At 47.7% G+C, this 26,413-nt stretch overlaps 1 protein-coding gene across 3 annotated transcripts in view; it reads left to right on the top strand.

Annotated features, from left to right (window-relative positions):
- CPNE2 (copine 2) overlaps positions 1-26,413 on the top strand; it is an 89,422-nt gene that overhangs the window by 12,815 nt on the left and 50,194 nt on the right. For all 3 annotated transcript variants that reach the window (XM_062586198.1, XM_062586197.1, XM_062586199.1), the window contains exons 2-3: positions 11,823-12,019; positions 23,236-23,415. In XM_062586198.1, coding sequence (XP_062442182.1) covers positions 11,852-12,019; positions 23,236-23,415 — 348 coding nt within the window. In that variant the 5' untranslated portion in view covers positions 11,823-11,851. The remainder of the gene's footprint in view (positions 1-11,822; positions 12,020-23,235; positions 23,416-26,413) is intronic.

The raw sequence follows: 26,413 nt of genomic DNA, 5'->3' as shown, positions 1-26,413 counted from the left end.
AGACCGCCGGATACAGCAAGGTGGTAGTTGTCTTCATCTCTGATGGCCTGGATGATCAAACTCGTTTCTCCACTTGAGTGCCTCATCCAGGTGTCTACGTTACCCTGCTGCCTTGCTCTCAGCCTCCTGCCTGCTCTGGATTTGTCTCTTGAGAAATTACAAGCTTTGCAGCTTTTTTTTTTTCCTCTATTTTCTCGCATGCACAAGCCCACTCAGCTGTTGCCTCTTCAGATTATTTAATTTGTCAGCTCTGCCTCTTGTTTTCCATACTCTGAAGCATGTGCATGTGCCTGTGAGAGTACACATTACTGTCTTCGAACCTCCTCTTAGCTCCAACATTTTGTACTTGAGTCCTGGTGAGTGTGAGATGGGCATGGCTCAAGGCTCACAGCGCCTTCCTGTGGCCTGAGCTGCCCGTGTTACAGCATCTGTTTCTCCAGAGATTGTATCTTTTCTAGCTTGTTGCTTGTTGGTGGTGATTGCTCTGCCATGTGCGTGAGGGATGTACTTTCCACATCTGCTGGCCCTGGTGCACCTCACTGGACCAGCTGTGGTGTGGGAAGATCTTCTCGTGGTTGTGCAATACATGGGAGCTGCTCTTCGATGCACACCTAAGCATCAGGAGCACAGGGCAGGCATAGTACGCATTGCTGAGTGATATCCTCCAGGATGAGTATGTGAGAGGATGGGGCTGCCTGGGAACAGGTGATGGGACAGGATCAGGCCACCAGGGACCCCCTCGCTCTCTTGGATCTTCCTAAAAAGTATGGCTTGGCCTTCCCAGGGGCCTGAGAGCTGCCAGCTCGAGGAGAGTGGCATCATGTGCTGAGCTGCTGTACTCATTTGGCTTCCATAACATGCTTTTAGAAAGAGCTTTGGAGTCACTGGGTTAAATGCTGGGTTAAGCCTTGCATTACACAGCTGCCCCCTTAGACCCTGATTTCATTTCTGAATCCACTCCTGCCTGTGGCTGGCACACCCCAAGCTTCATTGCATTTGAATAGTTGGCTTTGACAGGTACAGCATATGCAAACTGTTTTAGAGCTACTGCAGAAAAGGTGTTTAAACTGTTTCCCAAACCATTAAAGACTCCTTCCACTCCCTCCCCCCTGTGATAAATTCATTTAGATATTGTGAAACAGTGTTTTACTGTATGAAACCAAAATTCGCTTTGAGAACAGTGAACGATGGAACACTTTAGCCCAAAGAATGCATCTTCCTCTGAAAGTGCCTGAATCTAAGGAGTGCTGTAAGGTTGGGCTTGTATTCAGTGTGCTTTTCTGAGACTCTGGCTCATTTTCCATTTCTGCCACCGTTTCTTCGTAGAGCCTTGGACTTCTACCCCATCTCCGTTGCCCTTGCAAGCTGCAGGATAACGGGGATGCATGTTTGCCTCTCTCAGGGTGCTGGGAGATTGTAGTCATGAACTGATACAGCTGGATAGGGCAAAAATAGGTGTAATTAAGAAAAGAAACAAATGCCTTGAGGCATTTCCAGATAAGCGTTGTCACTGCTGCTTGTCTAACATACAGATACTGTTACAGATACAGATAATGTTATGTGAAGTGCAGGAATGGATTGAGCTCAAAATCTGGCTTATTTTGCCAGTATTTCCCGCTGGATCAGACCGTGGGTCTGATCTCACTTTTTTAGCAGACACTGAGTGGTATGGCTCGTGCCAGAAGTGTCGCTGAAGAGGAAAGCTCATAGATCAAAGGGGTCCAAATTGGGCTCCCTCTTTTTAGTGTATATTTGCTATGAACATGATGAAACATGGACAGAAGCTTTCTAGAGGGACTTAAATTAACCCACTTTGGGGGGCAGATCTAATGCTGCTGGAAGCCTGCTGCAGCCTATGGAGCTGCATCAGCAGGTGTCTGTGCTTTGTGACTTCCAGGCACTTAAACCACTGGCAGTTTATGGCATGGAGGACTTGTGACTATCTGGACATGACTCTGCTGATCATCTTCCACCTGGGAGAAGTTTATTTGCCTGCTGCCTGGTATCTGTGCAGCCTCTGGCTTTTTGACCAAGTGTTTTTGGCAAGGATGTAGCTTCTTCAGCAGACAGCTTTTGGAGACTTTGGGCTACGTGATAACCATTTGCAGTTGAGCCCTGAGTGAGTGGACACCTGTTGTTGAAGAGCTGAGTTTGTGCTGCAGCTTTCCCTTGATGGGATTGCTGGCTAAAATCTGCCTCAAAAGGCTGTTCAGAAATTACCAGAGGGAGTAATTTTGGAAAAGAAGGTTTGGAAATGGTTAAACTGTGACTGCCTGAGCATCATTTCTTTAGGAAGCTGCTCTTCTAGGTTTGAGGCCAGATAAGAGTTTTTGATGTGGTCAGCCCTTCACATCAAATATCTGCATATGATGAGAGACCACCATTGTAGTAGGCAAGGGCAGGCAAAGGATGGGAGGGGAAATGAAGTTGCCTCCAGCAACTTGCCCGAAGTCACACTGTCACGGTCTGACAGTGAGCCAGAGTTAGCCGTGAGGTTGCCCAGGCCACCCGTCGGCAGCCGTTGTCGCTGCTTGCTCGTGACAGGATCTCACAGCACCAGTGCGATGAAACCTCACATCAGCGATTACCCATTGAAGCAGTGTTAGACAGCTTCCATCAGGAAGGGTTCATTTGGGAAACTACGGATTCATTTTGTCTTGAAGCCCTTGAGACCACTGATGCTTCCGTGAGAGGCTGGACTGAGGTTTGTGTTTCCAGCGGTGCCAATCTGGGGCAGGATGTGTGAATCTTTCTCGCGGTTGGGTCTGTGCCCTTCCACGTGGATCCACAGCAAGTGAAGAGCCAAGCATGTGCTCCGAATACAACATGCCCAGATCTGCTGTGCTTGAGGGTAAGTGCTCAGCGATGAGCTGTGGGGTGGCACCATAGAGGGAGTAAGCAGCTGCCAGCACAGAGAAAGGGCTGCGATCTGCGATGGATAGGATGCAGGGTGAGTAGAGGGCTGGAAAGGAAGGGAAAAGTGTAGGGATTCTCAGGGGCCCCAAAATATTTCAATATAGTTGTTCTGCCTCTGAACTCCTGTTAGCAAGAGCTGTGGGACTTGCTCACAGCGTGCCATCGTGGCAACCATAGATGTTGTACGTAGCGTTTTGTGCAGGGATGGGTATAAAGGGAGTGTTGGCCAGCTTGTACTTCCCCTCTGTGCCAGGTCTACTCTGAACCTGCTGGGATCTGCTGAGTTCAATCCAAGCCCTGCCACCCATATGGGAGTACCTGGGGTGGTTGTTCATCTTCCCATAAAAGGGGAGAATTGCTCTTTCCTATTTAACAGGAGAGAAATGCATTGAAGCACTCTGATCACAGAGGGTACCAACAAGAAATCGTTGCAGTGAGCTTCCTGGAGCAGTGTTTTATGGAGGAGACACACCTGTCACATTTGCTGCCAGGGCTGAGCGAAGGGGGTCCTGAACGCTCCCTTCGTGGTTCAGGCTTGCGTTCTGCAAACTTCAGGTCCATACTCACGCTAGGCCCAGGAGGCCAGGAGCCCTCCCAGCCTGGTGTTCTGGAGGACAGGCTGCGGATCCAGGCTGTGTTTCTGTGTGACAACACCTCTTTTGTGCTTCCTCCAGTGCTCTTGCCTGCAGGAATTGGTGTTTACCGTATCACTGAAGGTTTTTGCAGGATAAGGCTTGCTCTTGATGGGACAAGCGGGGATGCGTGGATTGGGGCTGTATGTGATGAGTTGCACATGCTTTGAAAAGGTAGTGAGGTTCTGAGCATGCTGTATTTCATCTTTGCTGCTGCCGTAGGCAACCCATTTCTGTGCCCTAATGCTTTACTCCAGTTGTTTCAATCTTCTGACAAGCAGCGTTCACCCGTTCTTCTCCCTCCCCTGGGCATCGCTGCTCTCCTGCTGGGTCTCTGGGCTAACTCTATCCATCAGCAAGCTAGAAGATATCCTTTTTATGGACCCACATTTACGTGACTGATTGCAATCTCTCTGATTTTCCACTTCCAGGAAAGCAATTTGTTTCTTCACTTTACTAAGACTGTAGCGGAGTATCCTGAGTGGGTAAACTGAGTCAGGGCTACATTCTGTTAAGTGTTATAAAAATGCCTGATAGTTTTTCACAGAGGGGAGAAGGCTTCCGGAGAAGGACACAGTGAGGCTTTCCATAATTCAGTACGGTGACGGATATTGCTACTTTTGGGGCTACTTCAAATACACCTTGCGTTTTCAGTGAATATAAGTGTGTTGATTTCTTTAACGGGGAAAAAAATCACTGAGGTTTGATGGTACTGTTAATTTTTATTTATTTATTTTTTTTAAAAAGGCCCCCAAATGTTTTGTTTAAAGCACAGTAAAACATTTTGGATCATTTTTCCCAATCACGCGTTGTTTATGTTTCTTCAGAAAATGGAAAGGAAGCTGGAATGGGTTGAGCGTGAGTAGGAAGCAGGAAACAGGAGGTGGCTTCATGCTGTGTTAAAATTCTTTATTAAAAAAAAAAAAAGGATCTTTCATCAACTTGAAAGTGTTGTGCAAAATCTTTTGCAAATATTCAAGTAGCTCTAAGGTGGGCCCAGACATCTTGGGAAGAGCAGGCTGAGACTTGTGCATCCGTGCTTTAGTTTGGAATAAGCTGACCTGCACCACCACCTTGAAGGTAAACCAGGCCCTTGATCCCGGCTCCAGAAGAGATGTCGGCACAGACGGTGACTGCACGGTGCCATGCCGTGTCCTCTACAGGCCGGGGAGCTTTTTACAGAAGCAATCAGCCCTGCAAAGCCTGCGTGTCGCGCTGCGATTCAGTGGTACAGTAAAGGCCAATTCAGGCTCCTAAGCCAAGGTTAAAAATGCCGGAGCCATGTGCTGCCGATCAGTTCGGCGGCACTGCGTCGCCCTGCCGGTGATTTATTCAAAAAAGCATACCGGGAGGCTTTGCACCGGGTCAGGTACCAGCAGGGTGGGTGCAGGCGGCTCTGAGCAACCTTGAAGGCCATCGCATGTGTTGTGCAATTTGGCAGCGGCGCTGTCAGGCCCCGGGGGGGCTGCACGTGGGATTTTTGCGCCTTGCCCACGTCGTGTCTGTGCTGCTGTGTGATCTGGCCCAGGTGCCACCGAGCCCCTGCAGAACTCGTAATCGGCCCCTCTGTAGTGGCCGCTGTGGTCATGCCCCCAGACTTAAACTCCTTAAGGCAAGTGAGGTGCTCGAGCGTGGTGGCCAGGGGCAAATGCGCTGTCTAGCATGTGCTTCATTCTCCGTCTGAAAAGAAGTTACTGTTCTCTTTCCCTGAAAATTGCACATCTGTTTCTTTTAGCAATGCAAACTCTGACCTGGTATGATTTTTTTTTTTTTTAAATTATTCCCCCCCCCCCCCATTAATGCTTAAAACAGTGCTGTAGTGTGGCCAGAGCAACATGCTTCTTGCTGTGCTTCTCTTCCAGGAGTCGGAAGAAAACCTCCCAAGGTAGCAGTTTGTTTGAAAGGCAGGTGCCTCCTTCCCCTCATCCTCTTTAAAATAAGGGAGAAAAAACGATCTGACTGCTTCTGGCAGGTCCTTCCACACGTGTCCCACTGGAGGAACTGGCAGAATAGCGGGTGCGCTCACATGCGGTGAAGCTCCTTGCTGCAGGACGTGGTGAACACGGTGGTTTACAGGTGACAAAAGCTATTTGAGGGCTATTAAGTATAAAGATGGGTCCAGCTCAGGAAGTCCTTGAACTGTTAGTGGCTGGAGCCCAGGAAGTATCTGGGGAACGTGACTCTCCGCCCTTGCCCTGTTCTTATTGCTAACCTTTAGGATGCTGTGGCCAATGTCAGGCAGATCCATAGGGGAACTGAAGTTTTGTCCCCATCACTGAGGCCAGGTATCGATATAGGCCATGTCTCGCAACGCTGGCTGATCACCCAAATGCCTCTGCATGTTTCTGGGGCGCAACTTCAAGGCGGGAAGAACGGGCTGGGGGGCCGGGAGCAGATGCCGAGTTGACTTCGGCTGAATGCGCTCCGCTTTGTCTGCTCTTGGAAGCTGAGTAGCCGTGAGCCAGGCTTGTATTTCCCTAGGAAACCACGTGGCAGTTTGATAAGCACAAACCTGGCAGCTGTGATTATATGTTCAGAGAATATTTGACTGCAGATGCCAAGTGAGTGGAAGGACTTTATTTAGGGCGGCGAATGCTGAGAGACAAGAACAAAAAAGGAGGAGAGACTAGAATATAGATGTTGGAGAGCCAGCTTTTGTGTGTTTGCTTTTGGTGCCAACTCAACTTCCCCGAGTTTAAGGCATTTACTGGGGGTGAAATTTTCTGCTGCTCTCTCATTCAAATCTTGTAGTGCCTCAGATGTGAAATCTGTGAGCGAGAAAGACACTTAACTGCCTGATGGGTTGTCCAGCTGCTGCCCCCACCACTCTGCAGAGAATGCAAAGGCCAAATCCTCGCTTGGAATTGATCCCTGTCTCCCAGTGAAGCTAATGGGATTTGTGCTAGTTGACATCAGCTGGCCCAGGAAGTATGTGTAGTGGGAGGAAAGGTGCTAGGGATAATAAAGACTTTTTTTGCTGATGTAACTCTGCCAGGAGAGAGGAGGCTGGTCCTGTGGCTGAGTTTGCCCTGGAAAGCAGGGTGAGATGGGCACTAAGGCTGGATGGTGTGGGTATGTGTTATGGTAGGACCTACAGATGTGTCTGTGCTCTGCTGAAGTGTTGCAGGTGCTTTTGGCCTTCTGTGCCCTGCAGCACCTCTTGGTGTTATCACTGACGTTTTTGTGAATGCACAGTAAAACAGCTGAGGAGCCAATCTGGCTGGAAAAGTGGCTTTTTGCTTTTAAATGAATTGATTTTCAGCTGGATTGGGTCCTTGATCTGATTTGGGAACACACAAATCTTTATGCCTGCAGAAGGCAAGGTGCAGCACTGAGAATGGGAGGTTGGACGCTGTTATTTGGTAGCACTGCCTGCTTCCTCCCTGCACTCCTTGGGGTTTTATGATAGGGTTGGCCTAAGGCTCGCCATTGCAGCTGGGCAATCCTGCTACATCTCTCCTGCTGACTCCTCTCTGGCCTTGTGGAGAGCCAATTCCAGGAGCTTCAGGGGTCCAAACCAGCATCACTACAGCCGTGACCTGTCTGCGCTATGCTTTCCCAGGGGATCCATGCTGACACAAGGGCAAAGTGCAGCGAGGGGCAGGCCAGAGGTAGAGCAGGATGTGACCTTCGGCCAGGCCCTGGCTGTTTGGACTCCGATGTCACGGCGTTAGCACAAGTGAGTGTAGTATGCAGGCATTGGCCCAGCTCTGGATAAATCTGGATGAACTGGACATAGGAGGGATGGTGTTTTCTGAGCTGTCAGGCAGTCCTGCAGAGTGACCCATCTCTTCAACATCGCTATCACCGATGATGAATCGGGCTCGGTAGACTAGCTGGGCCCGCAGATCTGTGGAGGACACCTAACCAAGTACTGGTGATGTTTGTGGATTAAGAGCTGGCATGCTCAGTACAGTCCAACCCACCGCAGTCCTAATGAGTGATGTCTTCTTGCCTGATGCCATTGAGGTCACATCAACTTTATTCTGAATAGGTGAAGCCAAGTTGCGTCCCATGCTCAGGCATAGATGTTTAATTGGGGGACACCAGGATGAAATCCTTCTGCAACATCCCACTAACTGCTGGGCACTGTCAGCATGGAGGCAGGGGTTCACAGACCACGGAGCGAGTTCCCCTCTTCCATGGAAAATTTGTCTTTACTGTGTAGAGATGGGTTAGGTCTTTCTGTTGCCTTTTGCCTTTTTGAGGGGGCCAAATATAGGGTTCTGTCTGTGGTATTTGAGAGATGGGGTTAGACTTTCAGGGCCGGATAGCCAGCATAAAAGAGCCTTGCTCCAGTGGCTTAGTCTTGTGCATCTGTAGGGAGAGAAAAGGGAGAAGCCAGTGTCTGGATTTCCAATTTCAGGCACTTGCAGTGCGCTTTGCGCCTGGGCGGGGAATGGATCCTTCCCAGGAGAGTCAAGTCTTGCCAGGACTCTGCCCTGATGTGCCCCCGGAACCAGACGCTGGCTGCTCATCTCCTCTTCCCCTTGCCTGTGTTGACCAGGAGCTCTGCCTAACGCGGCTTCCATCTTCCTGGGGAGAGGGCGGTGGTGTACCAGGCAGCCCTGGGAAAAAGCTTTTTCCACTGAGTCATTTGCTGCCGCTGCTCTTTTTTTAAGGCAGAGATGAGATCTGGGGGAAGGAGAGATGGAAAAACCCAACCCGGCTCTCCCTGCTCCTGCCGGCCCAGGTTCACGCTGGCGCTGCTGCCCTGTGTTTGCTTTTAGGAGGGAGCTGCAGACGGACAGCAGCATAAATAGAACAGGCCTGGCTATTTTAGGACTTTGATTGCATCATCTGTGTATTAAAAACAAAAAAATCTTTCTTTTAGCAGCAACTGGCAGCACGGGCTCGAAAGAAGGAAGATCGATCCTGTAAGGCCATGACATTTCAAATCACTTTTTCCCACCAAAGTCAGGGCTTTGAGGTGAACGGGACTGGAGGATTTTTTTTTTTCCCCTGCATGTCTCTGAAACTTTCTCTGTCCTGGATCATTTTAAATGCCAAAAGGATATTGCTCCTCGAAATTCCTGTTCCTCCTGTGAGTTGCCGGTTTTGATTTCACATTGCTGAAAACTGGGAATGCCTGTACCAGGCTAACAAGAATGGTTGTTGCAGATAAGAGCAAACACCTTTCCAGGAAGGGAGGTGCTGTGCTTGGAGAGGTGTGTGGACACTCATGGGAAGGGGGTTTGCAACCATGCCCCTCTGTTTTTAGGGTGCCCTGTAGTGATGAGCAGAAATCGTGGCAAACAGGATGAGAAGGGCTCAGAGGTTCGGAAGCATGAGTTGTTTTCCTCTTTTACTAGATTCACTCAGCATTAATTGCAGTTGTGAAATTTGAGGCCGACTGCTCAGAGCAGACGTCCGTGTTGGGTGCAGAAGCGCACCTTTGGCTCTGGGCAGGGGAAAGGGAGGAGAGGGGATCCATGCCAGCCATACGCCAACACGTGCTCTGCTTTATTTCCCTGGCAGTTTGCCTTTAGGTCCTGGGAGGCTGTTTTCAGCAGCCCTGCGTTATATTGGTGCCTGGGCTCCGCTCCCGCAAAAATGCATGGTTGGGATTAGCACATCCACTCCTCAGAAGATTAAACCAAAAGGGAAAGGAGCAGCCCCAGAGCTTCCTTGTAGCAGCTGAAGAGCACAAACATTTGTAAATATTTGTGCCTGGACAACATAAACAAATATATAAAGCGAGGATTTATTCCCAGACAGAAGCAGACAGTTTACTGAGGTGGAGGAAGGTGATGTATAAGGTTTTGAGATAAAATGGGTGAGCCAGGAGCTGTGCTTCAAGAAGAGGGATATGGAGGAAGGTTCTGAACCAGTTGCTGAAAACAGTTTGCTCTCTCCAATAGCAACTGCAGCCTTTAAAGATTATTGGTATAATTTAACTAGAAAATGCGTTCTCTTTCTTTTTCTTCCTCTCTTCTTTCTTCTCTGTTGAAGACCTTTTGATGTTTTTTGCTGAGTAGTCTGCACATCAGAATGCAGAAATATCACGTGGGAGGTGGATGGGGTTGTTGCCATAATGGTAGTGTAAAGCTCATATTTATCTGTTGCAAAAAGCTTTGATAGTAGACTTTTCCTGAGCTCTTATTATAACGGATGGTTTTTATCAGTGCCCTGTAAATCAGCCCGCACGCCAGGTCATACAGTGGCTGTCTCATTTGCCTTGCTCTTCCGTGAACCAAATTATGCCATGTTTTAACTGATATTAGAGCCACTACTTCCTTCTAGCCTGGTGGCAAAGCTAGAAATAGGACTGAACCAAAGCTCAGAGTTGAGGTTTCCCTCCACCCCACTGGATCCTCAAGCTCTCACCCCTTCCTGCGTGACAATTTGTGGACCAAATTCAAGTTTGGCCATCATAGCTTGGGCCCATCATGGCTCTGCGCCCCACTACTCTGTGACAGCCTGGAGGAATATGATGGGATGCTGACTTGACATTTCCAGGAACCTCCGTCCATGCTTTCTGTGGTCCAAACAGGGCCAAACGAAGGCATCAGCAGAGTTAATGTTACTCCATTTGTGGGACAATAGTTTCTTTCTGTCCTTTTCTTGCCCTGCACTCGCCAGTAATTTTGTTGTTTTTCTGTCTGCAGCAGACAAGCAAGGATGGGACAAACCCATCCATTTCCCAGCAGGGCCCGCCTGGGAATAAAGGTCCCAAGAGACTTGCTGGAATAGCTAAATGAGAGAGCTTGCCCTTCCCATGAGATCAGGGAGAAATCCCCGTGCTTTGAGCCTTATTTCCACTCTGCCTCCATTCAAAAGATGCCAGAGAGCAGTTTTCATGCTGAAAAATGTCATGAGAATGTAATCCCTCCTGCCCCTCTCGCCCCCGGGAAAAAAATTACGCTGGAGGAAAGGGTTGAAAGGGAAGGGGAAGCAAAGAAAAGGAAGCAAAGGGGATCCTTCTCCTGCTTGGATTTGAAAGAGTCATCAGGACACATCAGTGGGAGATCTGGCAGAATGCTTGATGGAGTGACTGTGACCTCCAGGTACCTCAAGTCATGTTGGCCCTCTCTGTGCTTGTGGTGGCATATTTATTATTCTAGATCTGCTGGATGTGTTCACCTTGGGCTCTCTGTGCGGTTATATGTTCACATACATGGATGCTCACCTGTGTGTGCACATGAAACACCAAGTCCTTGGTGCATGGGCCATCGTGCAGCCTGTTCCAGGACCCGGTTAGCAGAGCAGTTGAGTCCCCTCAGCCTGATGGCAAATTGTTTTGCAGGAATGTTCAGGCACCATGAAAGTGCCAGAAGTGTTCTGTCTTGAAGACAGAAAGGCTCTATGATGTTTATGTACCTTGAAAACAGAAGGACTCTATGATGTTTATGTACCTAAGGAGTAGTCTCATACTTCTGTATTTGAAGCTGGTCTTTATTGTATGGTGGCTGGGTAATGCCAATAACTCCAAAGTGGAGTGTGCTGGAGGGTGCATCTTAAGGGCTAGGGTAAGACTTGCTGTTCTGTATTCTAGCATTGGCTGGTTAGATGAATTCAAGCAGTCTCATCTTCTCCTAGTGTGGCCCACACTTTCCGCTCCTTTACCTTTCATGACCGTATTTCCTTTTGCTGCCCCCCCTTTCTTGCAGATCCTTTCTGTTGAAGGCTGTGAAGCTCTCACTCCCACTACACAACTATTGGCACTTGTAGAAAGCTGCAAGGGCGGGTGAACATCGGAGAGCATCAGTCTCTGCAAACGCAGTGAGGGAGGATAGCAGAAGTGAGCGAGGAACTCGGGCGTGAGGTGGGAGACCGGTGTTGGTGGAGCTGTCTCATAAACAAAGCTGTGTTTATAGGAAGTGGCAATGGCAGTGATATCTTTATTGGGCCAGCTGATAGAGCAGCACCGTGTGAGTTTTCAGGCTCCAAAGCCCACCTGCAGATCTACCTCTTCGTGCCTGAGATGCTGTTCCTTCCTACTCTCTTGGGGGGAAAAATGAAAATTGTTATTTATGGAACTAAACCACCACAGACTGTGGTTATGCTGTTGGGCTCCTACTATACAGGATGTCTGCCTGTTACAGTATCCGTGTGGAGAGGGTAACGGGTCAGAAGAGAAGGTCTGGTACCTAGAGAGGCTTGTAACGCATTTTGTTCCAGGAGAGAGCTAATGCGAGAGTCTGAGACTCTAGATGTGGCCACTTTTCCCTGTGCCCAAGCCCCCTGGGCCAACATAGCTTTTCCTACAGCTGCGTGGTTGTCCACTTTTCCACTTGCACTAATGCTTTTCTGCTTTCTCTTGCATCCCCACAGACTGCCTGGAGTTGCTACTGCTGGAGTCCATGGCGTATACAGCGAGCCCTACCCCAGCGGGGCCGATTGGCACCCAGTACTGCGTTTGTAAAGTTGAGTTGTCTGTATGTGGCCAAAACCTTCTGGATAGGGATGTCACTTCCAAATCTGACCCCTTTTGTGTCCTGTTCATGGAAGTCAATGGAAAATGGGTAGAGGTAAGTCCTCAAGTTGTCTTGATTTCCGGCTCATGTGATTTACCTAATGTCGATGTCTCCAAATGATGTTTATATTTCCGTGCAGGCTGATGTGGGCAAGGGGACACTAAATACTGCTTGTATGTGTCGTGAAGGAGGCTATGTTTAAATAGATTCCCTTGCTTATCAGAGCAGGGAAGCCCCTGCAAACGAGCTTGGCTCCAGTCCACTCCTCGGCTTCCTTCCAGTAGCAGCCAAGCTTGGGGGCAGACTGCCCCCAATTTCATCCTCATGCCCTCATTTCATCCTCGTGGGGCTGGAGGCTCTGTCCAGACTTGGGATCTGAGAACAGCTCTTCTCCGCAGCGTGTGTCATTTTACTCATTTAAGTAGCCGCTGAGCCTAAAAGAAGCTACTCGCACGAGGAGACATATGTATTGGCTGTAAGATTATGGCTCTGACTGAGAAGGAAAGCTCAAGTTAGGGGGACATCAGGCCATAGTTGTAAATGTTACATAAACCATCCCGTTCCCCAGCTGCGTGCAGGCAGTCTTGTGTGATCAGAATTCAGTAAAAAGGCACGATAGTATGCTTTGCTTTATTAACAAGCTCTGGAGGAAGACACACAGACTAAACAAGGATAGAGCTTGATTCCTAACCAGAGCAGAGCCTCTATGTTACTCACGGCTGGATTGAGTTGCATTAACATTTCTTTAAACGTCTTTCTTTTCCCCTTCTCTCTGTGCCCGGGGCCCAGCCAGAGGCTGGCATGGGAGTTCTGAGATACTGACTCTTGTCAAGGTACTTTAAACAGCAAGAAATAGAAATCTCGGGGATGAGCTTGCACCTGTGAGACTTCCAGCCAGGTTTTGCTAGCTTTCAAAACTATTCGGGGTTCTGGATGTCCACATCTGAATAATATTTATCTTTTGATCAGGACAGCAGTTGTTTTCAGCATGCCCATCTCTGTGCAGTATTATGGTGCAAACGGCTTCAAGCTTGAAGCTGCCGCAGAGAAAGGAGCTGCTTCTCCGCAGATCAGTCTCTCTCGACTTTTTTTTTTTTTTTTTTTTTCCCTGTGTTGAACCAGGAATTTCATGCCAGTCTGGAGGCTGTGTATTGTGCCAGGGGAATGGGGGTGTGAGTGAAAGGTCTTTCAGTGCTCTCAGTGCAAAGCATACAGAGATCTGTTACAGAGGGAGAAGCTGCAGTGAATCTGCACCTTTGAAGATTCCCCACATTCCTTACCTTGAATGAAGCAGCTTCGTCAAGATCAGTTCTGGTTCCTCCATTAAACTGCTTTCCAAAGCAGAGATGAAAATCCTTTCAGTCCTCTCAAGGTTACACATGTGGTGCAGGTGTGTTAACTGTGGTACGTCTGCTTTTGCTACTATTCCAGTCAGCTGGGATGGTTTCTGTTTTAGGCTAACAGATGTCATGATGACTGGTTAGATTTAATTGCAAATCTCAGAATATTGCCTTCTGGCAAGGCACGTGGTGGGCCTGCCAGGATCTCGCCATGGTCCCAATTGGTCCCAATCAGTTCTCAATCTGCAGTAAGCTGGGAGCACTTCTGACTTGCTTGTCTAAAAATGCTAAGCTTATGTGACCATTAGATGGTGGCGAAGTCCTCTTGGAACAAGAGGCAGTTCTAGGGCAGTCGAGATGAGCTGTTTCTGGGATCCCAAGTCATCTTTATCTAGTCATATATATCATATATATCTAGTCTGGACTAGATGATGGTCTGGCAGGTCTGTCCTGAAGAGTAGAGTTATTCAGCGTAGCTTGTGTTTGAATATCTGAGGCCTTTCTAAGAATTATATCAATGTCAACAAAGCCTTAAGTTGCATGTTTAATGAGCTTGCGAGCTGTTATTTACTGAGACGGGCAAGATGACGGGACAGGGGAAGGCAAATATTGCAAGTTAGATGCACGACAGGGTTGGGATCTGCTCTGTTCCAGATGGACAGCAAGCAGCTGGCAAATCCTGAGGAGAAGCCTTTGAACTCTTTGCACCCATTCATCTTTCCTTCTTACCAGAAGTCTCATGTGTACTTCACCTGCCATATTTAATACTGTGAAAGGCTGAGGAGAAACTGCAGAGGATCTTGTTACTTGCTTGATTTCAGAAGGTGGCTCCTTGCAAATAGGAAAGGTGATTCCTATAAGAACAGAAGAGGGCAGGGATTATCTTCCCTGCCAGCACTGTTTTTCCCTGGATTTACCAAAATACCCTGCTCAGCAGATGTGTCCAGCTCTGGGAGCAGTTTGCATGTCAGCACTAAGGTTCTGTACAGAAACATGCCCTGGCCCTGGTTTGTGGTTGGGGGAAGCATGTTGTACTGACGGAGTATTTTTGTTTTTATTTTCTTTGTATGCCTAAAGGAGAGCTGCACTCATTTTGGCTCCCTCCCCACCGCACAATCTCACTCCAGGGCAAGGTCCTGCTGATAAAAAGCTCTTTAAGGGCAGGAGGATTTTCCGTGCTTGTGCTGTCCCTAGCTGTGGGTGAACAAGGGATGAATCTGTTCTCTCCGAGACATGGACAACGTACAAGGAGCCATTGTATGTTGTTGTTTTCAGCCCTCTACTTCGGCGGTATGAAGCTGCTCACTAAGCTAATGTAGTGTGAGGGAATTTACCCTTAGCAGCTGTCTGAATTATTTGATAGCATAAGTAAAATGTTGGCTTGATCCCAAGAATTGCCTTTCCAGAAAACTCACCAGCCAGATGTTTAAAAATCCTGCTGCTGCTGGGAAGTGGCACAGGGGTGCCTCGGCCTGCAGCAGCAATCGCAAGCTGCTCCTGGGACTGCGTGTCTGCGTACTGCTGTCACTGCAGTTCACCCAGAGCTGCTTCAGTTGGCTTTAAAAACATTACCTTGCTTGTTACCAGCAGTATTATTACACCAGCAAGACATTTCACTTGACTGACCCTCCCACATAGGTGCCAGCTTCTCAGACTTGTTCTGGTGCGCTCCTGGGAGGGAGCAGATAAGCTCCGCATGCCGATGTGATGGATACAGTCACCAGTTTGAATAAGGACCTGGTCAGTACAGCACAAAACAAGTAGCTGAAGGGCATTAAATCACCTACCTGAAACAAATAACCATCCCAGTTCCCAGGAAATTAGTTGGCCCTGTTTTTGTGGTGCCTGGACCAAGTGGGGAGGCTGAGCGTTTGGCCAAGGAGCTGGTGAATGGAAGGGCACCAACAAAGGTATCCTACAGCTGCTCTCCTGGGTGCCAATGAGGTCAGCATGGTAGGGGCATGGGAAGACCTCACTGCTGCTGCTGGGGCCTGGAATTAAGCTGGTGGGGTTAACTCAGCAACTTGGATGAGATAAATGAGCTTTCCAGTCTGGTCGGGTGGATCTCTTCGAGCTGATTGTATTCCTCAGGAATTTCTCTTTTGCTGTCAGTAATGTCTCAGTCCAGCAGTTTTGATTCCAACATTTTTTTGTAATACAATCAAACACGTTGGTTATTATTTTTTCTTCACTGCTATTTTTAGCTTCTTTTTAATTGGCAAAATAGGTACTGGAAGTTGGTCTTGAATGGCAGATTGCTGGATGCTCTGGTTCTGCACTTTCACTGGAGGTCAGCATCTTGCAAAACCTGACAGGCGGCGTATTTACAGCTTTGCTTCCAGGCGCTGGGCTGCCTCTAGATGGAGAATGGGGGGTCATCATTGCTTCTGCGTGCAGAAGGCTCACAGCCCAAAACAAGTTAGTGACCAACTCGCTAGTGCGGACGCAACTAGGACTAGAAATTATCTTGTACCTGCACACACCGTGATAGCAATGGATGGTTTGGGCTGTAGCTGGGCTGCTGGGGGAAGCGTTGCTGCAGGCAGGAGAGATGGGCTAGCCGGCAGTAGCCTTGCTGGATGGGTACTGATGCCAAGTTGCTGTAGCTGCGCTGGCCGTATGAGCCTTCCCAAGACCTGCTGAGGGCTACTTTGTCATTTGAAGCTCAGGTTGCCTTGGTTTAGAGCTAATATAGGGATGTTTGTGGTGTCCTGCATGGATTTCAGTCAGGCAGGCTTTTGTCACGGCATTGCCCAGTTCCTAGGATAGTCATTGGAAGACCTCATAGATGAAGCTTTCTTAACCTTGCTATGTCCCATGTGATGCTGCCTCAAATATCTTGGGAAGGTAATGCATCCTGAAATTTAAACGTGGTCTGTCTTCATCCAGAGCGTCTGCATCAGACTGACTTACGGTGAGAGGTGGGACAGGTGAAATAAGGACTTGTCACAGTTAATGTAATTGGCCTAAAACGAATCAGTTCTGTGTCTGTAAATGATGGCTTAATAACACGGCTAAATGCAGGAGATGGATGGCAGTAACAAGCTAAGGAGGATGAACTCATCCCGTTGCATGTGCTGACAAGCACTGACGCTGTATGTGCCTCCTTTGGGCTGATTAGTGACAGACAGCGAAGCCACGAGTATCAGCCCTCCTTTAGGACACAGGTCTCTTCCTTCAGTAATTGGACTCAGCCGTGCTCATACCAGCATCTGATAGGTGGGCAGTGGATTTGAGGCTGCAGCGCCTGCTAATGCCGACAAAAAGGATTCTGTTCACTGTTTTTTCTAGCTGTCAGATTTGTTCCCAAATACAATTATTTTGTCTCACTAAGCTTAATAAGAACTAAAAGTCTCTGTGAATCAGCCTTGAGAGGGAAATGGAAAGAACAGAAAATACAAGCCCAGAAGTGACATAAAAATGGGTAACGTGTTAATTTTCTGCCTGACGACATCACGTTGCAGTAGCCATGGAAGACCTGGCCTGTGATGCAGGGAGTAGGGACGCTTACGACTCAGCTGTGCCGTTTCTTTTGTACCCCTTGTGAATCATCTTTCCAGCCCCGAGCATGGGGAATGGTAGAACATAACTGCTCACTCGTGCTTTTGAGGGCTTGTTTGTCTTCCAGGCACAACTTGGTCTGAGCTGAATATTTAAGCCACTGAGTCAGTTGCCAACCTTTTTGCCAGTGTTTCTTGAGCTGTGACTCCTAGGATGTCTCTGGAGGAGAGGGGAAGGGAGAGAGAAAGTACAGTACAGCATCTCTGTTCCTAAATTGTGTCCTTCCCATATTTCCTCTGTGCTAGAAGTACTATCCTTCCCCTGCTCCTCACTCTTGCTTTTGTCCAGGTCTATGAACCAAGCACTGATTGTTCCTTCTAGGTTTGACTCTAAATATTCTTTCAGTTCAAGCTTTCCTTTGCACTAGTGAGAGCATGTCTTAAGTACTGGGGTTGCTTAAACATCTCCAGCAAACCTTTCTTCTGGAGCTGGAGAGCTCTTTGGCTATGGCCGTTCAATATAAGATTTGTCATTTGAGATGCTTTCCTGATTTTCTGCTTGTTTTGTAGAATTGAGTCTCTTCTGTCTGAACAGAAATCTTTAATTAGCCCGGTTATCTATTAAAAACCGTTATGCTTTTCTGCTCTTGGCTTGCAAAGACAGTTCTGTACTTTACAGAGTAAGAAAACGTGTAAATGTTCAGAAGGAAGGGGGAAGGAAGGAGCTGATGGCATGTTTCTCTTGTGGTAGATGTGGCGTGAAAAGGCCTTGTGCTTGATGGTCGTTGGCAAATTTGAAGATGAAGAGCTATATCAAACCATAGATCAAAATATGTATGACAAGCAACTGAAAGCTTGCAGTTTAGGTCTACTTCACACTGACAGTGGGCAGGTGGTTAAATACTTTCATGGCTGGGTTTTGAAGGAAGCCTTCTCGCTCTGCAAGTGTTAACTCAAAACATGTTTGCTAGGTTTTGCCACCCCTTCAGACTCTGGTTCTGTGCCCCAGAAGTGTGCCCCAGCTGTCGAGCAACGAGGGGACTATTTTTGATGGTGAAGGCTGTTCTTCCCTTGAGCTGCAGTATTTTATTTGCAGCATTAGCAACTATTAAAAACACAACACCACAACAGAGTTTGTTTCTGCTGTTTGGCCTCTGATGAGGTTAAGTGAAAACACTTGAGTTGGAGGCAGTGAAAGGGTTACTGAGACCTGGGACAGCAAGCTGCTCTCTCCCTAACCCTAACCACGTAGTACACGGCTCATAAGATCAAAGAGCTTAGCCACACTCCCGTGGGTCTTCATAGGATACTTGACCCTCAGGACCTGAGATGAGCATCTTAGATCCCCGAAAGGGTCATGTGTCCCCTGACCCTTTCTTTAGGCCAGACCCCTTGTGAAGAGACTTGAGAGTGTGTACATTTCCTCAGGCTGTGTTAACTTGCTTGGCTGTGGTGATGCAATGGTGTGTTGGGCTCTTTTCCCCCATCCTCCTAGCCTTGGCATCTTTTTCAGCTTCTGTGAGCCCAGCTTTCCCCCTCTGGAGTGAGGTAGCATTGCTTGTATAGAAGGAAGTGCACTTGGGCATCAGCGCTCTGGAGGTGCTCATGAAGATCCTGTTCTATCTTTTCTTTCCCTTGTGTACTCGGGGGGGGGGGAGGGAGAAGCCTTTTTTGTTTCACTTCTGTTATTTAACAATCTGGTTTCGTGGTTGCACTGCCGCAGGGTGGAACAGCCTTTCCTGCAGAGGCCTGGCTCATTGCATCTTTGGCCTTGGTCTTACGCAGCCCATCTACCTCCTCCCAGTCATGCGGGAAGTACCTTGTTTGAATGAAGTGTCCTAGACCCATATCACATCCGGAACAGGTCTCTGCTTATCTTAGTCCTAGCCAAGGAAGTGTTTTGGATAGTGGCTGGGCAGAGAAATGAGTAGGCAGCCTGCTGCCCTCCTCTCAGCTGCCCGTTTGCCCCAAGGGGAAGCTGCTGCCTTGTATGAACTCGGTTTTCATGCTGCCCTGATTTGGTCCCTTGCTTCTGATCATTCCGGGAGTGTGAGAGGAGCTGAAATCCATCTCTGTGCTGCCCGCTGCTGGGGGGAAGCATACTCTTGGCTTGAAGGCTTGAAAGTGGATTTGTGTGTGCAGTGCTGTTTAAATAGAGAGAGCTCGTGAGTGTCCGTTGCTTCTCTTTGAGCAGAAGTTTGGGGCTTTTTCAGTATGGGGAGGTGGTGAGGAAGGAAGCATCTGCGTGGAGCTGCCTTGCACTGGCTAGCTTGCGGCCCACTGGAATTGGTTTATTTGATTGCCATCTTTCCAGAGGATACAGCAGGTGGCTATTCTGAGAACGTAGCATTAGCTTTCTCGTTTTCCTGGTAATAAAGACAGACTAAGCCAACTTCAAAAGTATTGCAATAATTGGTATATATAGCAAACTTACCATGGGAGATCTCCTCTGCATCCTGCCCTCCTGATGCTATCGATGGATGTCAGGGCAGAGGTTGCTTTCCAGCGAAAGTGTTTCCGTGAGCCTAAATTGTGTCTGCTAGCTCTGGCCTCCCCAGGGTTGGGTTTCCAAGCTGTGAAGTGAGGAATGGTGTTCAGCCAGGCTGTGTGATGCTGGTGATGTTCAGTGCCTTCCCACATGCCTCCATGAAGGAGGGAGTGCTTTAATACCATGTGGCAGCAGCTTTTGGAAGACCCAGGAACCACTGGGCTTGAAATGAAGAAGGAAACATCTATTCTTGCCATAGTTGTTGCTTTAAATAGACTTAGGGGAAGGAGGAAGGGAGATCTCACTTTGGTATAGTGTTATGTGCAATGTGTGGAAGGACAGCCCAGAGGTTTGATCATGAATGTGAGGTTTAGTCTGTTCCCTCTGCTCCCAACTGCCCACGATGCGCTGGATCCAGCTAATCCAAATTCCTCCTTAATGTAGTCTTTTGTTTGCAGACCTGGAGCAAACTGGATATAGGATATAGGTGGGACAAGGTCTCCTGGCTTGGGGTGACCTTCGTGAGTTATCTTGTGGGAAGGGAACAGGTCCGTACCCTCCCCGCTCTGCTTATGAGCTGCTGTTTCCCAAGGTGCCCCCTGTGCAACTGTTGTGACGCCGTGGAAAGGATTATGGGAGAGTGCATCAGTGCATCTGAAGTAGCTTGGCCACTGAAACACAAAGGGCAGTGAGAAGCCCACCGTTGTTTTATTGGCAGTTAGAGTTTGCAGAGCCTTGTATGGGGAAGAAACTGCAGCTGAAAAGAAAGCAGTTTGGGGCAATCAGGGAATTGCTGGTGAGTTAATCACTCTTCCAAACTTTTGGGACTGTGACCTCGGAAGTGCAGCAGGCTCTGCACATGGCAAGTCGCTGCTCTGCGAATCTCAACGGTGCTCCCTTTCAGGTGACAGCTCAGGGCCCTACAGAGCTCGCAGCTCCGGATAGGGCTCAAAGCAGCAGCCATTCCCAGTGCTTGCAGCCAAGAAAAGCCTGTCCACACTGAGCCCCTGTGCACCTGGAAGCCTCTGGCCCAGGCAGGGATATTCATGTGCAAAAGGCATAGTACCACCAGTTCAGGAGGCAGTCTCCCAAAGTATCTGAGAAGTGTATTTTTGATAAAATCACACAGGAATGCGTGTGCCTTTTTTTGTTTTAGCTGCTCCCATGACTTTATCCTGGAATAATAGAGTAAAATGGAAAAAAGGCCAATGCCACCACCTCATCTGCCAACTTTGTCAGGACAAGACTGTTCCCAGGCTGATCTTGTTTGCGACTCTTCATCAAGCCTGAGAAGCTCAAGTGTTCCGAGCGTTCAGTGCTTTCCATGGGATTTTCTCCCACAGTCTTGTCCATCTTGCAGGAAGCCTGTTATAAAATTGGCTGAGAACTCTTTTTTTTCCTTCTTCAAACTATTTCAATATTTGTAGCTGTCTTTCCTTACAAAACTCTTATTTCATTTACTTGGTTGCAGTTTATCCTTGCAATTTATCCTTGCAAGCATTTGTGAATGGTTATTATGCCATACCCTTCATTTCCTGTTCAGCAGTCACTTAGTCAAGCTGTGCTTCCAGCTTTATTTCTGTCCTTTTTAGCTCCCTGAGGATATTTTGTTTGTTGTCCTCCAAACTTGCCCTTTCCCAGCACCTTTAGGGGTAGAAGGTGGCCTGGTGGGGATAATAGGTCCTGAAATGAGGGCTTGGACCCTCCTTGGCCATATTCTGAAGGAGCTTGGGTGAATACACTAACTTCTCTCTGCTTCATTTTCCCAGTCAGGACAATATTTGAGTTTCTCCTGCTCCATATCTGCCAAACTGGCTTAAATTTTAAGATGCTAAAGTCCTCTTGGTCCTTTGGCAGTGGGAGTTATGGGGTTCAGTGCTGGAGCTCTGCAAGCAGAGGGGGCATTCCCTGCTCTCCAGCATGGCTGTCCCCAAGATTTTTCGCTAAGCTGAGATTTTGTGTCCATCTGTACCATGCTGCGTTGTAAACTCACACTTCACCAGCTGCCTGCCAAGTTTCCTCTGCTCTTATCGCTGTTCTTGTCTTCAGGATTTCTCCCGCAGTGCTACAGGTGGAGTTCCCAGGCAGGTCTCGTTCATCCTTATTCTCTAACCATGGGTTCCCCATGCCAGCTTTGCAGTCCTCTCTGCAGCTCCACATTTAACCTCCATGCAGTCTCACTTTCAGGCCACCAAGCACCTTGTTAGACCCAAGTACACACAGCAGTTTTCCTTCACCTTGAGGGCCTGAGCCTTAGACCCCAAGGCTGTTGATGGGCCCAGATCACCTGCTCAGTGTAAGGGCTGACTGAACAAGGAGCTGCTACGCCCTTGGCTATCAACCCCTTCAAGCTCCTACCAGGGTCATGAGCTTCCCCAACGCTACTCTGCTGGCCAACAAAGCACGGACTCTTCACTAGTCTAGTCTAGCAAGCTGGCTTGGCTGGTGCTGCCTGGTGGGCAGGTGAGTTTTAGAGGTATTGGGGAAGCGATATTACTTCCATCTACTTTTCTCCCACTTCCTGCTCTGAAGGCTGGTCCTGCCCCTGGGGTAATCCTTCCTGTTGGAGAGAGGTGCTAAGTGTTCCCCGTGGCTGTGGGATGGACGAGCCAGTGTGAAACCCATACATCCAATGGGTGACTGTGGCACACAGGCAGGAGCTTGTGGCACGTCTGGGCTGGCATTGTGTTAACGTACCCCTCCTACTGTTCCCAAAATATCAGAGAAGAGGCACAACATGCTGAGAAGAGTTACTCTGTCAGCACCAGCTCTCCAAACAACATGTCTAAGCTGACAAAAGCTCTCCTTCCTTAGTGCAGTAGTATCCAAACTGCAGGTTTTACAGCAGTATCGACAGAAGGGTGAGAATTTTTCACAGAACTTTACAGTCTGGAGCCTCACGTCTGCGTATGGAGAGGCCATCTCTTTACAGAAGGGAGACTGGGAGGAGAAAGCTGACTAGATTTAGCCGGGATTTTTTCAGTCAGTAGCCAGAAATGGGATGCATTGCATCTCTAAGTGGCTGAGATCTAGGCTGCTGGAGTAGATAACTCAGGGACTTGTGAGATTCAAATTTGGCCCCATCTCAAGTCTCTCCTGTGCTAGACACTTAATGTAATCTATGTGTCCCGGTCCTACTTGTATGAAGGAGGTTATAAATATGAAGATGCTCTCTCTGGCTGAGGGACTTCCTGAGCTATTTTGGGACACAAAATCTTTCGAAGTATTGTCTTCTGGGTCTTTCCACCAGCCTCTTGTTTTCTCCTAATGCTCGGCTAAATCCACAGGCTGTGATTTTTATTTATTTATTTATTTATTTATTTATTTATTTATTTATTGCTACAGAGGGCCAGGCAAGAAGAAACAACATAGATGTTTTGTTTTGAGATTCTAGTGGGAAATGTTAGAAAGTTAGTGTTCTGAGTTGTAAAACATTTTAATTTTTTTTGCTTGTGCTTGTTAGGTACACAGCTTGAAAGAAATACAGGTTTGACCTGCCTTAGAAAGCACTGCAGCTGTGCATGTCTAGATGGTTGAGAATCAGAGATGCATTTTGGTAAGGAGTTTCCAGGCAGTGTCACAGAACAGTATATGGATTAACTGCTTCTGTTGGACCTGTGCACTTGAGGTGAAGAAATGGAGTGCAAAATCCTCTACAGATTTTTAAGTTCTTGATCGGGGTTGGGTGTGGGGAACAAGCTGAGCTAGTGCAGTCCAAGTGGAGAGGTGGTGGAGGCCAGTTTGGGAGAGAGGATGTGCTTGAGAATGTGAGGTCAAGGAGCCTTTTTTGTCCTAGAAGAAGAGATGTCAGAAGCAAATGCAAAGACTGGCTTTGAGAAGCTTTGAATTCACCCTGAGCCTTGGCTGAGCTGGCACTCGCACATGTCATGAAGTTATGATGTAGGTATCTGAACACCTGTGCCCCTTTTTTTTTCCTTGCAGCTCGACAGGACGGAGACAGCCGTGAACAACCTCAACCCAGCTTTCTCAAAAAAGTTTGTCGTCGACTATCACTTTGAAGAAGTGCAGAAGCTCAAGTTTGCCCTATTTGACCAGGACAAGTCGAGCATGCAGTTGTATGAGCATGACTTTCTGGGCGAGTTCTCCTGCACTCTGGGCATGGTGAGTCTCAGACATCCTGTCCTACTGCAGATCAGTTCCCTCCAGCAAAGAGACCCCAAATAATATCCACTGTAAGGGAAGTGAGGAGATTAGAGCTACTACAGTGATCTATAGTTGAGTTGTTGGATACTTCCTGGTCAAAGCTACTTTCACGTAACTTGGTCACATTTGAGCTATTCCACGTTAAGACTGGAGTTCTTTTCATCTGAATGTGGAAGTCTCCTAGCTATTTGCCCAATTCTAAACTAGTTGTACAAACTCCTGCTGTTGCCTGAAGAGAAAATTAAAACCCCTGGTGGACATAGGGCGGGCAGGGTGATGCACTGAATTACCTTGGACACTTATCTTGGAAGCCTTTGGAGGTGCTTGTTTCTCTCTATGGGTTATAGTAGGAGTCCTAATGACTAGCTTGGGTTTGCACTTGGGAATCTTTCAGATGCTTTAAGTTAGGATGGTTTCAATCTAAATTTTTTTTCTCAGTTATCTGCCTGAATGCAATAAAACACATGCTTTTCTTTTATTTTCTTCGCAAAGTTTCTGTAATAAAAATAACTGTTCTTTCTTCTTTTTGAGAACAAAGCATTGAAAACAGGCCTTGCTTTGTCCACGCAGAATAATCTTGCAATTGTATAGCAAATCATATCTCCTACTTGGCATATAGGTGCAGGAATGTGTCTTCTGTTCTTGTGGCTTCTGCAAGTGTTTGGAAGGTCTCTGTTTTGCAAGAGCCCAGACCCTGTCAGGATTTGACAGCTAAATTCTCTAAACTTCTCTCTCTTTTGAGCTTATTCTGACTCAGAGGCAGGAAATGAGTAGGATTTTTTCCATTCTTTTTCAGCATCCAGCTGCCCAGGGCTTCTGTGGTACCTGGCATGAGCATAGAGACTGGGAGAAATTCTCTCTTTTGTGCTCTGTGCTGGGGACCAGGAGGAAGCAGACAATATAATAGGTGGGTTGCGGTGGACAGCCAGGACAAGGTGTTCAGGGAGGCTCGTGAATGTGATCGTGTTATTACACAGACTGTTATGTGGCTCTGCATATGCCGAAGTGGGATGAATAACCTTCCCATTGCCAACTGTGTTCTGGTGCTCAAGTCCTTGACTTGTCAGAAGAGCACTTACATTGACAAAGTTTGAGACATAACATCTCACATGAGCTGGGTTTCTGGGAGCGCTAAGTAACGACTCAAGCAAGTGCCCATCTTGAAGTGTGCCGGGCTTTCGGCACAGAGAATGATGAGGACCGATCGGTGGCACTCTTTCATTCAGACAGCAAAGGAGGATTTATTCAGCTTCACTGACAGCATGAGGCTGCCTCTGGTCTCACATTCCTCATCTGTCTTATAATAATTCAGTTTCTTAAAAAAAAAAAAAAAGAGAGAGAAGAAAATCCTTATTAAAGATAGCTCTAAACTCTTCTAACTCTTGTAAACTCATGCAACATCACACTCTGCAAAGGAGAACTTACTTTTCACGTGCACCCAGTTTGGAGATTTTGCTTAAGTTCCCATACACCCAAGCCAGTGATACAAGAGCTTCTCGCTGATGTCTAGTCCGTAATGGATGCCAGCTTGAAATGGGGCGATTGTTTCTGCTTTTCCCTTTTCCTCTAGTCTTAATGAAAGATTGCAACCTCTAAGCTTTGAACGTATCTTTTCACTCTATACCTTGTAGGTTGAGCCATTCCTGGAGAGGTTCTGCCTAAAGTCTTGCTCCTGTCTCCCTGTGGAGAGCACAGCCCCCTGGTGTGCTGCAAGCCCTGGGTTTGCAGCACAGCTTGGCCATGGAAGGAAGCAGACTGCAGTGGTGACATGTGTGCTGGGGTGTCCAATGAGGAGTGATGTGAAACAGGGAGGGCTTGGGCTTGTGGGTTCAGCCAGGCTGCTGTGGGTTTTCTAGCTATGTTTCAATCTGCTTTTTTTTTTTTTTGTCTGGTGAGATATTTTCATAAACTTGCCCGGTTTTGAGGCATGAGCAGTTATTGGAGGAGAAAGAAAGCAGACTTGAGTAGAAATAACCTGGCTCTGAGGAACCACAAAATGAGCATCTATCTTTTCAATTCTGAGTTTGTGTCAGAGCTCTGTCAGGTCATTATATTGCGGCTAATTAGATCTGTAGTGAGATTTGGAAGGGTGGCTGCATCATTTTTGGGCCTGTAATGACCTCTGTGGCCAAGTGAAATTTAACAGAGCTCAAACTGCAGGCTTCTGGGTTTAAATGGTTTCCGCTAGCCAGAGTTAGGAGGAAATTTCCCCACCCTGTACACAACATTGCACAAACATGTATAGGAATCACCAAATAATATGAACTACCTTCCTGGAGAAAAAGCTCCAGGATGACTGGATCGAAGATCCCAGAGTAACAGCAGGACTCCTGTGCAGCTAGCCACAATGAGGAAGAGCTTTGCCTTGTAATTGCAAAGAGAGGGAGAAAAGCAATGCTGGGGAGGAATGGGAGGAACCTGAGTGTGGCTGGGTCAGTCTCATGCACAGACAGCAGGAGCAAGAAGTTAAGCCATTTCATTACTTATTATTACTTTCTTAGGCTGGTGCTAATAGATGCTGAAAACATAGGACTGAGAGTGGGGATAAAAGGATGAATGAGACTGCATGTTCTTAAACTATAGCCCTTAGGTTTTGAAGGTGTTTCAGCAGGTTTCAGCAGGTTCCAGTTTATTATACAGGAATTTACACCTCCTTTGGAAAAGCTTGCAGGATCTCCACCTTCAAAGACAGCTGAAACTCGCTGAGCAAGGGGTTTTATTCAGCTCCTAGATGGTCCCATCTTGCATCTTATGAGCCAGAGGTAAAAGACGGAGGGAAAACCACCTTACGGTGGTGCTAGGCCTGGTGCCTCACTTGGTAGCAGTTTCGGGAGGCCTTGAGGGATGAGCATCCCCTTTGTATCAGGATTCAGCCATGGAAACATGGCCTGGAAACAAGTTGCTAGTGCAGTGCTCACGGCAGTAGAAAAAGGAATTTCCTTTTATGGTCCAGGGG

The sequence above is a fragment of the Rhea pennata genome, chromosome 13 (assembly GCF_028389875.1).
Source record: "Rhea pennata isolate bPtePen1 chromosome 13, bPtePen1.pri, whole genome shotgun sequence".
NCBI classification, from domain to species: Eukaryota; Metazoa; Chordata; class Aves; order Rheiformes; family Rheidae; genus Rhea; species Rhea pennata.
This window is presented reverse-complemented; position numbering and strand designations above follow the sequence as displayed.